Source organism: Pectinophora gossypiella, chromosome 9, assembly GCF_024362695.1.
Source record: "Pectinophora gossypiella chromosome 9, ilPecGoss1.1, whole genome shotgun sequence".
Lineage (NCBI taxonomy): Eukaryota > Metazoa > Arthropoda > Insecta > Lepidoptera > Gelechiidae > Pectinophora > Pectinophora gossypiella.
In genome coordinates this window covers 4,212,665-4,225,506 of record NC_065412.1, presented here as the reverse complement: position 1 = coordinate 4,225,506, position 12,842 = coordinate 4,212,665, and the positions used below count along the sequence as shown (strand labels likewise).

Sequence of the window (12,842 nt, the reverse complement as noted above, 5' to 3'; positions counted from 1 at the left end):
TTTGTTTCCTTTTAGTGGTTGCTTGGAAGAAATTGCTCTAGAGCAATAAGGCCACCCAATTTGTTCTGTATTCAAGTGTGATGTCTGATTGTTGAAATTTAGTTCTGTGCAATAAAGTATATTTGATTTGATTTGATTTATATCTATCAACCAAAAAAATACATTCCTGAAACTGTTTTATTTTTCCGAATACATCCATAAATAAGTACATATCATTTAAAGATCCAAAACAAAACATAAGAGTTATATAGAACTGACCCTTCGATCAATGTTGATCGAAGAATCCATTTAAATAAATTTGCTTGGACACAAAATCTACTTACAAAAACATAATGCAAAAAAACTTGTCCATTGTAATATAGGTGTCCCTCTGTTTTCCTCCCGAGATCGTGACTAGATGTAGCAGACTCGTAGTCAATGCTAATATATACTTGGCAATATACTTTAATTATAATTAACGACACATAAACACAGTTTCAAGTTCAGCAGTGTGGTATCGTGGGAATGACTTTATCTCATGTAATTATAAGCATCACGGTTTGTGATTAAATAATATGTTTCTTAGTAAATAGTAGGGTTTCGTTGTGGACTGGGAAGTGGTCTACTGGTTGATTTTTGCTTACTCATTGTGGTGATAATGTTATCGTTGATGGACCGGTCTTAACTTATTTCTTGACACTAAAAATATATATTCCATAAAATAGGTATAGCCAACACCTTTGCAAAGTGGTCGAATCTTATGTAGGACAAACAATACTTGCTTATTAGCCGAGAGTAATTTTAAAGGTATTAAGCGTCCTTGGTTTTTCTTTCCTTCTAAAAGGCACTCAATTCTATCGTGTGGGTTGTGAGGTGGATTACCAACTCCGTCAACCCTTGTGTCAGGGTTATTATTGAGCCGCCATAGGCCCCTGACATGACTCATGAACGACTACGTACTTACATCAGCAAGTAGTAACCGGGACCAACGGCTTAACGTGCCTTCCGAAGCACGGATCATCTTACTTTTGGTCAATCAGGTGATCAGCCTGTAATGTCCTAACCAATCTAGGGATCACAAAGTAATTTTTGTGATTTGTCCACAACGGTCAACCACTGGACCACGGAAGCCGTTAGTATATTATACATAGTATTTGCTACACAATTTAGTAGTGTCAGAATTCATACTAATCGTTTTAACGAATAACTCATAATTTTAGCCTGACATTGCCTCTACTGTCATCTTAAAAAAGCCGTGGCTAAACAAACAGAACTATCCATTCATAACGAAACGAGTTCAAGTTCATAACAACAGTCGCGTACACAAACCATTGAAACACTTTGAAGTTTAACAGATGACACAATTCTTTCTTTATGCAACTCATTTGCACGTTAATACACATTGTAACCTCCATTTTCTATTTGAAAACATATGATTTACTACTGCGAGCCTTATTGTAAGGGAGTAGAAATGTACAGGGTTTAAAGGAGAGTAAGTAAAGTGTAAGGTCAGTATAGTACGGTACTGGTCATCAATTAGCACACTGTCAAATGTGTGTGGGCTGTGTGAAAAGGTACAGTCGCTGTCAGAAGTATTACCTCGTAGGTTAAGTTAGGTTATTAACTGACTGAGGTCGCAGAATGGGTGAAATTATGTAGGCAAGATTATTCTGAGATTAGGATGACTTGAAGGAAATGGCAATGCAATAATTATAAGGATCTTCAAATGAAGAAGAGTCCTATCGTGCCTTTGCTAAAATAATATAACTTTCATTTATTTATTAAGGATTATTAAAAGGATTATGACGATCTAGTTGTGATAATAATAATTGAAAAAAAAAAAAAAACTTATATCAGTAAATTGCTTGAAAAATAACGCTTTAACTAACGAATCACTTATTTTTGTAATAAATTTTCTTAGTGCAAATTGTATTTCTAAAAATACCTGGGGAAAGCAAGCTTTGCATTAATCGCGTTTTCACAAAACATTATAAAATTTTCGCGCACAATGGTACAACACGCACACTCAATAGGTCAAAGCGAAACAGGTAGAGTACTTATCAAAATTGTGCAAAATATGAGCATTGAAAAAATTCGAGCAAAGTGACGTCACAGTGTCATGACCGTGAGAAATTGTTATGAATTGAAGGTGAAGGTGCTGCCGAAATTAATAAAGACCGCTTCTTTTGACAAAATTGTGCATTGTTAAATCAAAGTTGAGAAAATTGTATTCATTGAGAGCAGTTCGGGACAGCTTATTCTCATTCCAAAATATCTCAATTATTTTATTTAAGAAATACCTAAATAAATATTGTAAATCTAATATTATTACACAAAAACAATAATTCAGTAGGTACCTTTATTCTTTCAAAGCGAATAACAATATGTTCTTTTTCAACTGATATCTTAATGCTGTTGTTGTATATACACAAATTGATTCTTAGATAATGTCTACAAAAAATAGTTGCAGATCAAAAAAACGGGAGTCCACCAGCTGCTGTCGCTGTAGTCGAAATCGACTGTGAAGCATCACAAACAGAGGAAATCGATTTTTGATTTGTTGATTTAAAAAAATCAGATGTCATCCAGTAACATCATGCGCCGTATTATTCTAATTACGTCTTCAGTATTTTTCAACTTAAAATTGATTTGTGCTGAAAATCCTTATCACCAGCATCTAGCTATGAATCGATAAACTAAGATAATGCAAGTCCGACAATTACAGACCATTTCAATAACTATAAACAACTGTAGCAATGTCCTTAACACGTGCCTCTACGTGCCATCCAGTACCATCACGTACTTTCAAAGAATTCGTTTTTACAACTCCTTGTAGAATGTGATCCGTTTTTGCTATAAAGCAAATTGATGTTTTTGTTCAGCCCGAAAAGGATAAAGTTTGTTTATCGCCGATGATTTGGACTTCGGGAGATGATAAAAACATATTATCAGTAGTTGAAAGAAGTTCTTATGTAATTCTTTTTTTTTATAATTACTTTAACAGCAGCATGCGGAAGCCCCCATTCCCGAAAGACGTTATATATATATATATATATAGATATATGTCCTAAATCTTTATTGGGTTGATTTTCCCTTTGCAGGTTAGAAGGTCAGTCAGTCTAGTAGTCGCTTATGTAAAAAACCGCACTTGTCAAATATTTACAGTTAAGTAAGCGGACTCTGTGAAAACGGGATAACGCTAAGGAGATGATGAGATAATGATGACTTAGTCTCCTCCGATGGTACCTAAGTAAAGTTTTAATCATATTCTGGCAATGTACAAACTAAGAGACCTAGATCTAGAAAAAAAGTTTTTTTTCGTGACAGATCGTATTCACGATCGTACAAAAGAGACTATAGAGCACTTAAATAAGTTGGACCAAGTAGGTATGTCAGTATTATCTGTACATCTTTTAATGACATGAAGAGGGTACCCTATTAAAAGATGTACAGCTTATGTTTAGCTCACATAATGAAGATGATGATGTAGGTAACATTAAAAGTGTTAAATGACCAGCAGATTCCTATTTAGATTTTTCTTTAAATTGCAAAGTAAATTGCTTCTAAAATACTTTTAACAACCTAGAGTCACACTATGGAGTTATCTGGTCAAGATTGTTTACACTAATGTACTTTTTTAATTATGTTGTTATGTTATCAAGCAGTGCGTCAAGATATTTCTATATATAAATTCAATTCACGCCCGTATAGTGTTCAATTTAAAATAAAATATTTTTTTTCCAATCTTTTTAAAATAGTTTAATGGTAGCTGGCCTACAAAACACAAATAAAAATATTTTTATGACTCCAGACCACACGTCATAATGGTCTTCAGCCATATTTACTCGCACATTATCTTATCCTCCTAACTTTAATGGCCTATAGACAATAACGTACAATGGGGGGGGCCTTGGTGTAATGAATTATCTCATTGTTACATGGTCCCAGGCCTTATAGGTCACGAACCCTACCGATTTACAGATGACAATACATCGGCCGAGGACGCTTTAGTTCCGCCATTTTGATTTGGTCAGCTGTCGCCATATTTGTCGGCCATTTTGTTTTAGCCTTGTTTTTAACGGGGGTGACATTTTAATTTAGCGCAAAATTATTGCTTGGTATTCCGGTGATCTAAATTATTTATGGCCCTTATCAAACTGAGTCGTAAGCTTATGTTATGTTGTGAGTTTTATTTTAAACACTTCATCGCATTTAGTACTATCAGCAATATGTTTATTCACAAGCGTAAATAATTTTCTGTTAACTCTGTGAGATAGCTGTATGTCAACTTTTTGCAAATCTAATTATATTTTATATTCAAGAAAAAGCAAGTTCGTTATAGAAGTCGGAACTTCGGAAGTCACAACGAATGATCTGAAGCTGACGTCTATTTACTTATCGTCGCCTTGTATTAAAAACCATGTAAGCGCTTTTTTTAAAAATCACAGTCTGGTTTGTTATTTTTAAACAAACCTAGATTAACTTCAATCTGGGTAAAAATTGAGACCACAAAATTACCTGGATTGAAACTAGCGTGTCTATTGCGAGGTTTTGTTAGTAAAAATCAATTCAGAATGCCTTATTTACTACGGCAACGTTATGCAATAGGTATACAATAATTTACTATAATACATTAATCTGCGAAGGGCTATAATACTAGGGCTCAGAAACCTCGTCCTGTGGTAAAACTGTCAAAGTTGAATTTTAAATAAATAAATAAATAATAAATAAAAATGTTTATTTCTTTAAAACACAATATTTAAATTTTCGTGGTTGGAGCTCTCTTTTAAGCATGCAAAAAATAAATTTTCTAATCTACTACACAAAAGTAAAGCAATGTGAACACTTATAATTGTAATACACCGATTAGTTAATGTCATCCGGTTGTTGGTAATATTACCGCCATTGTCTCTCATTGTGCAGGCGAGAATAACCATAGACATACCTCGCAATCACGGATGTTACTGGCTGTACCAAAATCAATACGCCAGGTCACCAGAAACAATAGTCGATGCGTTGATAATCGCTCTTCCTTTGTTTTTTTTTGTTGGATTATTTGATATGACCTAATTGATTGGTTGCGTGTTCTAGAACACAGTTTGAATTTTTGAACTCTGAAACTGATGGGTTCGATCACTAGTATAGTATAGTATAAGTAACGGCCTCTTTGGTCCAGTGGTTGAGCGTTGGACTCACGATCCGGAGGCCCCGGGATGGATTCCAGGTGGGGACATATCACAAAAATCACTTTGTGATCCCTAGTTTGGTTAGGACATTACGGGCTGATCACCTGATTGTCCGAAAGTAAGATGATCCGTGCTTCGGAAGGCATGTTAAGCCGTTGGTCCCGGTTACTACTTGCTGATGTAAGTACGTAGTCGTTACATGAGTCATGTCAGGGGCCTATGGCGGCTCAATAGTAACCAGGGTTGATCAGGCTGGTATTCCACCTCACAACACACACGATAAGAAGAAGACCAGTATAGTCAGTTTAAGAAACGAACTTTATCAAAAGTGTCGAGTATATAATGATATTATTGCATATGTATTGTAGGCCTAGCAAACTACGCGATGCGACGAAACGATAGTCAAATAAGACCCTTCGTACACGTGTCTACCGTAACATCCTTGACTCTTTCGGAATATCGCACTCAAAGGAAATCCCTTATTTGTATAATGATTAATGGAAAAAAATATCTAGCTCACGACTAAATCCCAATTGGGGTAGTTAGAGGTACATCTATCGCAAGAGAACTAACTCCCACGCTTCACCGAGCTTTATGTTAGTCCAACGTAGGTGGTGAATCGTATCGCCGTATATAATGGTCGAGCCAACTGTGTTCATAAAAATTGAGAAAATTGATGCTTTGAGTTTAATACCGGACCTGTCAAAACTTCAGGTTAGGTAAGCGGACCCTGTGAAAAACGGGATAATGGTAGGGGGATGATGATGCTTTGAGTTTAACACGTAGTAGGTATACATTGCATAATGTGGGTAAGTTTATGTCTAGGTAGGTAGGTACACAATCTATTTGTTATTGTCATACATACTCAGAACTGATAAGGTAATGTCAGCTCAGGGCATCGCCTAGGGGGTTAGGCCTGAGTTTAGAGATCAGTACTTGCCTATAAAAATTGACGACTCTCTAGTAATACTACACCTATCTTAAAAATACATCAGTCATTTTTTAAATCATTCTCTGAAGGCTTATATGGCTGTTGTATGGATGGTCTATGTAATCATATAATTATTTAAAACATGTGTACCTTTTGGTTCTTATTTAGAAATCAAGACTTTATCCTGTGTAAGTTATATACGCCGAAATAAATATAATATGAAAAACCACATATATGGGGTGTTAGTGACACCGTGACGAATACTAAGGGGGTGATTCAGACCATGATTCTGAGTTAATATCAAGTGGAATTTTCCGTCGCAAAATTCATGTTTTTTTTTTAGTTTTTTAAATTATTTTCACTTTTGCTATCGAAAATTCCACATGATATTAACTAACAATAATGAGCTGAATTATTATTAGTGTGTCATATATACAAATATACACCTAAACATATCCACAATATTTATTTTACTCTAGATAAACCCGTGTATGCAAATGGCTCATTTATACTATTTAATGGCTCAATCGTTACACGAAAATAACATTATATTTTTCCTTGTTCTGTATATAGACAACTCCGTAAATCACAATCTAGATTAATTATTAAGTATACTTCTTATGACACCAGGGCGTGAGAACCGATATACAAACTCATGATCTGAATAATATGTGTTTTTCTTCAATATTTTTTATGTAAACGACCTTATTAACAGTGATAAGATCTCTTATTGGACAATAGAATTAAAATGCTGAGTAACTATCCTTTTATAGAGTAGTTTAGCTAGTGATTGTTTAAAAATAAATGTAGTTAGTAAGGTAGCAACAACAATATCATAATTAAAACACATAATAACGGGTTCTTACCGCGTTTAAATCAGGGATATGAGACTCCCAATATCGGGAGTCTCATACGCGGTAAGAACTCGTTATTATGTGTTTTAATTATGATAATAGCCGCGTAAACTTAAAACAATGTATAAACAACAGTATCATTTCGTACTCACATAGTTATTGGCTGCCGAGCCAACGAGCGAGCGTTTCCGTTACGGTGTCACTAACTCCCATACGTACTTGTATGGCTACATATACATATTTGTGTGGGGTGTAAGTGACATCGTAACGAGGGTGTGAGGGATCATTCAGCTCATTATTCTGAACTAGCTTTTGCCCGCGACTTCGTCCGCGTGGCGTGTTATATAAGAGAGAGATCTTTGTGTGTGTGGGAGTGCATATCAAATTTCAAGCATCTAACTTATGCAGTTTAGATTTTTTCATACAATTTTTTTCCCAATAACTCCCATTTTTCAAAATACAGCCAAAAATAAACTTTATATTTACTAAGGTATGCATGCATGCTAGATTGAATCAATTGATTGAATTGATTTTTTTTTTAATTGATTGTTCATTGAGTTTTAATTTTAATACACACTTCCTCTCTTCCCTTCAACGTTGCTGTGCCCTACAGGGTCCATGTTTTAGTTCCTATGCCTATGTAACACCCCATTGTACTACATGGAATGCAATAAATAATTTAATTGAATTGAATTGAAAACATCTATCTTACGCGGTTTCGATTTTTTCATACAAATGTTTTTTTCCCGCTAACTCCCGTTTCCGTGGGAATTTTGCAATATCCTGTTGCAACTAAGGTTTAAGTTAACTAAGGTACCTGCATGCCAAATTTCAAGCGTCTAACTTAAGCGGTTTAGATTTTTCATACAAAAGGATTTTCCCGCTAATTTCCGTTCCCGTGGGAATTCCGGGAATTCCTTTCTTAGTGCACCTCTACGGTACCTAAGCTATGTCCCTTCCAAATTTCAAATGCCTACATTTAGCCGTTCAGGCTATGCGTTGATATGTCAGTCACTGAGTCAGTCAGTTTCTCCTTTTATTTAGATTTGATTTTTTCATACAAATGTTTTTTCCCGCTAACTACCGTTCCCGTGGGAATTTTGTAATATCCTGTTGCAACTAAGCTTTAAGTTTACTAAAGTACCTGCATGCTAAATTTCAAACATCTAACTTGAGTGGTTTAGATTTTTCATACAAAAGGATTTTCCCGCTAATTCCCGTTCCCGTGGGAATTTCGGGAATTCCTTTCTTAGTACACCTCTACGGTGTCTAAGGTACCTGCGTGCCAAATTTTTAACATCTTACTTGAATGGTTTAGATTTTTCATACAAAAGGATTTTCCCGTTAATTCCCGTTCCCGTAGGAATTTCGGGAATTCCTTTCTTAGTGCACCTCCACGGTACCTAAGGTACCTGCATGACAAATTTCAAACGTCTAACTTGAGTGGTTTAGATTTTTCATACAAAAGGATTTTCCCGCTAATTCCCGTTCTCGTGAGAATTTCGGGAATTCCTTTCTTAGTGCACCTCCACGGTACCTAAGGTATCTGCAGGCTAAATTTCAAATGTCTAACTTGAGTGGTTTAGATTTTTCATACAAAAGGTATTTCCCGCTAATTCCCGTTCCCGTGAGAATTTTGGGAATTCCTTTCTTAGTGCACCTCTACGGTACCTATGGTACCTGCATGCCAAATTTCAAACGTCTAACTTGAGTGGTTTAGATTTTTCATACAAAAGGATTTTCCCGCTAATTCGTGTTCCCGTGGGAATTTCGGGAATTCCTTTCTTAGTACACCTCTACGGTATCTAAGGTACCTGCATGACAAATTTCAAACATCTAACTTGAATGGTTTAGATTTTTCATACAAAAATATTTTTCCGCTAATTCCCGTTCCCGTGGGAATTTCGGGAATTCCTTTCTTAGTGCACCTCTACGTTATCTAAGGTACCTGCATGCCAAATTTCAAAAGTCTAACTTGAGTGGTTTAGATTTTTCATACAAAAGGATTTTCCCGCTAATTCCCGTTCCCGTAGGAATTTCGGGAATTCCTTTCTTAGTGCACCTCTGCGGTATCTAAGGTACCTGCATGCCAAATTTCAAACGTCTAACTTGAGTGGTTTAGATTTTTCATACAAAAGGATTTCCCTTCACTACTCTGCTCCTATTGATTGTAGCGTGATGAAAAGTATACTATGACCTGTCCAGGAGTGTGAAGAATAATTGTACCAAGTTTCATTAAAATCCGTCCAGTAGTTTTTGTTTCTATAAGGAACATACAGACAGACAGACAGACAGACAGACAGACAGACAGACAGACAGACAGACAGACAAAAATTTTACTGATTGCATTTTTGGCATCAGTATCGATCACTTATCACCCCCTGATAGTTATTTTGAAAAAATATTTAATGTACAGAATTGACCTCTCTACAGATTTATTATAAGTAAGTATAGATAAAAGTCAAGTGGAATTTTCCATTGCAAAAGTATAGAATTGTAAATAATTTAAAAAGCTCAAAAAAAAGATCCGCTCTGCATTCGTTACGATGTCACTAACACTTTGAATATAGAGTACGAAATAACATAATTATTGCTTGTCTAATGATTGTGTTCTAATATGATGAAACAATAACATCACGGGCGTTATGGGTCCTTAGCCCAAGGGAAATTCATAAAAATATATATTTTTGCTATTTTCATAGACTTCGTATAACTTATCACAAGCGACGGCGTGTACCGACATTGTACAACCGATATTGCACTTTATTAGAACAGTCATTACATTAATATTTATTTATTAGGTACTTATAAGCTAGTATAACGACAGATGTTAAACAGACACTGACAATGAAACGTTGTTATTTCATAGAAATTGCAGAAAAATGCGTATAATTTTCATTGTACGGTAAATACCATGTTGTCTATCGCAAGTATAATACGAGCGCAATCAATTTCTACCAGGAACAATACTAGATCACAAAAACGCGCGAAGACCTGAGTTTCGCGAGAGGTATGAAGAAACTCACCGTACTTTATCTATTGAAATCTCTCATACATTGTTCTATGGGAACTTAGATGCCCGGAAACTTTCCAACGGCTGGTAAATGCTCAAGATTTGTATGGGACCGTGTAAGAGGTTGGATCATTATCGCAATCACAGCCTATAAATTAACTTAAAGTGTCTGTCAAGAAGGTGGCGTGAGACGCGTCGTTCATTTAGGGAAATAATTTGACATAGCATCACGCCTGTATCCCGGAAGGGGTAGGCAAACAATTTGTAATGAAATGGCTTCGTCGCCAAAGCGTCGCCATGCGTTTCTAAGTAGGCAAGGCCCCATATGAGTTACCTGCCATACATTTCAATATACATTGTTTGGCGACCGTCGCCGGTGATTTGGCCATAGCGTATCGGCGACTTATGGAATTATGGCTTACTAACAGCCATTGAACGCATTAAGTTTATGTATGTATGTAGGGAATTCAACACATACAACTTCACACTGTAATTATGGATTTATTATTCTAAAAGCAACAAAACACAATATTCTCAGGGCACAAATGTGACACGTCATTTTATAATGTGTTGTAGGCACATTGTTTATTTGATTGCGATCTCGTATAGTAAGTTATTTGCGGATAATTACAATTTGCAGTCTACAACTATTATTATGAAGTATTTTAAACCATTATAAGTAAGTATTATTGAGAGATATCTAATATATTTAAATAGCAAACCCGACCGATTATTAATCGACTGATTATTAATTAAACTACTATCTTGAATACTATTTTTCATTTTAATCAAATTTATATTTTCCTAGGTACGTACGGGTATTGTATTTCAAATTCACGAATCATCATCATCATCTCCCTAGCATTATCCCGTTTCTCACAGGGACCGCTTACCTAACCTGAAGATTTGACAGGTCCCGGTTTTTTACAGAAGCGACTGCCTGTCTGACCTTCCCACCCACGAATATAGGTTACAACAATATAGGTTGGGTCACATACATCCGAAAATGCTTTTCTCGGAAATATGTCCTCACGACGATCTCCTTCACCGCTGAGCACATGATAATCATTTATGATTTCAAATTCACGAATAATTATCAAAAATAATAATATAAAACTTATATATAGTGCTCAAAAACCGGTATAGCTGATGTTGGCAGGAAGACCGCTAGGCTAAAGTGGGACTGGGCTGGACACGTGTGCCGCATGTATCCGGAACGATGGGCAAAGATCATCACGCACTGGGTACCACAGGACGGACACCGTAGACGTGGTAGACCCCGGAAACGATGGCGCGATGATCTCGACGGTTATCGAAAAGACTGGATAGAGCTCGCACAGAACCGGGATACTTGGAAAAATATGGGGGAGGCCTTTGCTCAGCAGTGGGATCATATAGGCTAATAATAATAATAATAATATAGTGCTAAAAGTGTTGAGTACTTGTAAATTACCTATTACTTGTATTGTGTCACTTAGGTACACCTCAGAAATAAATTAACATAGCTTTTCACTCACCGCAGCATGTTGAGTTGCATCGTTGACGTTGGTTTCAAAGTTCCATTGCGCCGCGACGTTATTTGTGCACTCCTTCGAAGCCTGGTCATCAGCTTGAAGCAAAAAGTCCCTGATCTGCTGCAAATTCACTTGGTGGAACCTATCGTCTATACTATTCCCGTCTACACCCCTGTTAAAGTCGTATGGATTCGCCCCAACGAAGTTCGGGTCGTTTCTCACAAAATTAGGGTCATTCCTTCTAAAGTTCGGGTCATTATTGATATCTATTCTATCATCACGATTCCTGTTATCATAAGGTCTCGTTGTAGAACTAGGTATTCTACCATTTCCATAGTCAAGATTTGGATATCCATTGTTGTTTATATCAGGGTTGATACGACTGTAAGGGGTTGAGGACACAGGATACACTCCTGGAGTGGAAATTGGATTTGGTCTTCCCGTACTGAATTGATTTTGGACATCGTACTGGTTTCCAGGGGAGTTTATAGATGTGGGCGTACTGGATAGTAGTCCGTAATTGGTATAAGGGTTGCGTTGTGTACTAGAAACTTGCGGCAGCGGCGGTAGATCAAGTTGAGGATCAGCGGCGCACAGAATTGACAAAAACAGCACCAGTTTAATTTGGAACCAGACTCTGGTGAGTCTTCTAGCGTGAGCACAGGCCATTGTTAATTGGCCGGATCGGCCCGATTTTTCTTCAAGTTTTTTTAATCGTGTTGACAACCAATGGTGCGTTGTGCTTGGTTGCGATCGCGGTTACAACTGTGCGGCGTTGCTTACCTCTGAACTCGGGCCGTGTGAATAGCTTTGTCTTTCCGTCTGTACATCTGTTTGGTACAAAACAATGTGCCCTTGCAGTAGCGTAAGGTAGCGGGTATGTTATAGTGTGCAATTAATTGTTGACGAGAATAATAATACAATAGTTATTTATTTTATACCCGAACTTCAACAAACAAATAAACGTATAACAATGTTATGCTATATAACAATAAGAAATAAGCTCTATTAAACCAAAAATGCTGCATGATCCATCAATCAGTATTAAATGAAGTTAATGTCAAAATATTCATTTTTAGTTTGTTATTTTGTCGACCTGAGTAAAAGAATAGTGCTCAGAAGTAGATACGTCCCTTTACTTACGTACATTATGATATTATCTCCCTACCATTATCCCGTTATTCACAGAGTCCGCTTACCTAATCTGAAGATTTGACAGGTCCGGTTTTTTATAGAAGTGACTTGTTAGGTCACATACCTCCGAAAATGCATTTCTCGGGAATGTGGGTTTCCTTACGATGTTTTCCTTCACGGTGATCACAGCCTCCTAATGGGGAAAATTATAACATTATAGATTTTAATTTT

At 36.4% G+C, this 12,842-nt stretch overlaps 1 protein-coding gene across 1 annotated transcript in view; it reads right to left on the bottom strand.

Moving 5' to 3' along the window:
* The window catches only part of LOC126369378 (angiotensin-converting enzyme), a 161,342-nt gene extending 149,081 nt beyond the window's left edge, over window positions 1–12,261 (bottom strand). The window contains exon 1 of the mRNA XM_050013754.1: window positions 11,481–12,261. Within this exon, the coding sequence (XP_049869711.1) occupies window positions 11,481–12,146 (666 nt within the window). The 5' untranslated portion in view covers window positions 12,147–12,261. The remainder of the gene's footprint in view (window positions 1–11,480) is intronic.
* Between the last annotated feature and the right edge of the window lie 581 nt (window positions 12,262–12,842).